Source organism: Trypanosoma equiperdum (assembly GCF_001457755.1).
Source record: "Trypanosoma equiperdum strain OVI genome assembly, contig: ctg_643, whole genome shotgun sequence".
NCBI classification, from domain to species: domain Eukaryota; phylum Euglenozoa; class Kinetoplastea; order Trypanosomatida; family Trypanosomatidae; genus Trypanosoma; species Trypanosoma equiperdum.
In genome coordinates, this window is record NW_027124580.1 from 9816 (window position 1) to 11263 (window position 1448).

The 1448-nt window shown below is 41.4% G+C and overlaps 1 pseudogene across 1 annotated transcript in view; it reads left to right on the plus strand.

Moving 5' to 3' along the window:
- The first annotated feature begins 885 nt into the window (after positions 1–885).
- Positions 886–1448, plus strand: part of TEOVI_000305500:pseudogene — a 1304-nt pseudogene continuing 741 nt past the window's right edge. Inside the window, exon 1 of the mRNA in view lies at positions 886–1448. This exon is cut by the window's right edge and continues 13 nt beyond it. Coding sequence covers positions 886–1448 — 563 coding nt within the window.

Consider the following 1448-nt stretch of genomic DNA (forward strand, 5'->3'; position numbering starts at 1 on the left):
AGAAAATCATGTTTTATAGTCAAATATACAAAAATGTTACAAGAGATCGTAGATGTATGATTTGGTGGATTTGAAACAAGCTAACTCTACAACATTGGTGGTTCCAGTCTAGATGTCAAAGCCCACTAAGGTCCAGATTTTTCTCATAAGAATCAGTCCCATTAGAGCTTTTTGTATCATTAAGTGACAAAGAATTCGATAGGGGTGCAACCGTGTGGAGGAAACAACATCGTTTAGATTGCAATCTAAAGGTGAAAAGCACACGACAATAAAGCCAAAAATTGGAGAAAACAAACCACTTAAGGAAAGAAAGCGGACTACAGCTTATCGATAGAGACTTTTTCCACGAATAGAATCGCCATTGACTGAAAAGCTTTTAAGAAAGCACAGAGAAAAAACTAGAAAGTAGGAAAGATAATCGCACAACGACAGGAAAGCTTAGAAGGAAGCGTGTTTCATGTGAAAATGAGTTTACCTATACTGAGGTTTGCAATTTGCATTGCTTATCGTGCACTAGCGGTGTTAAAAAGAACACCAGAAGTGGAAACATACGCATATACAGAAGCCGCATCAAAGATCTTTCGTACATTCGAAAGTAAGAATTAGCAGCGAACGGTACGAAAATAGTAAGGTAGCACAGCCAACAATAATAGGAGCATTTTTTGTTAAATTTTGCAGTGGTAGAAATGTAAAAAAATGCCATAACTGACTAGTAGGGTTTGTTCTTAGGTGTGAAACAAGACGTGCAAATCCGAAAAAAGCAGAATTCCAAAAATCGTTAACAACCACTTTCCATCTTCATACCACACCCTTAACATACACAACCCACAGCAAGACGACAAAATAGACCTGGAAGATAATCATAACTATATGAATTATTTTTGTATAGGTGTTCCGATTGCTTTTGCTACAGCAACAGCCAGGGCCGGAAATGCCCACAACGGCCAAAACACCGAAGTTTTCGAAGCCTTATGCGAGCTAGCGCGCTTGTTACAAAACTCCCCAGATGTTCCAGAGGCACTCACAACCAAAAAAGCAGAGTACAAGGAGATAATCAAGCGTAACATGAGCGTCGCAGACAGCTCATGGAAACAGTTATTCTCCGACAGCAAAAAACCAGGCAAATGGGCAACAGAAAAGCCAAAAAAGGGCGCAGCACAGGCAGACTGGGACAAAATGTGGGATGACTGGAGCGAAGCCATTAAGAGCCTTGAGGACACTTCCGGGAAACCGAAAACCACGGAACAGCACTACGCGCAGCTATAACCTGCCCAACTTCAGCTCGCCAAGGCAGAACTGGCCATGATATCCGAAACAGCAGTTGAGTTAGCCACAATAGCGAGAACAGCTGAACCGACAAGCAGACTAAAAAAAACGACAAATATCGCAACAGAGATGAAAAAACTCTTTGTCGGAGATGCTGCAGCCACTCTTACAAGCGTCACAAA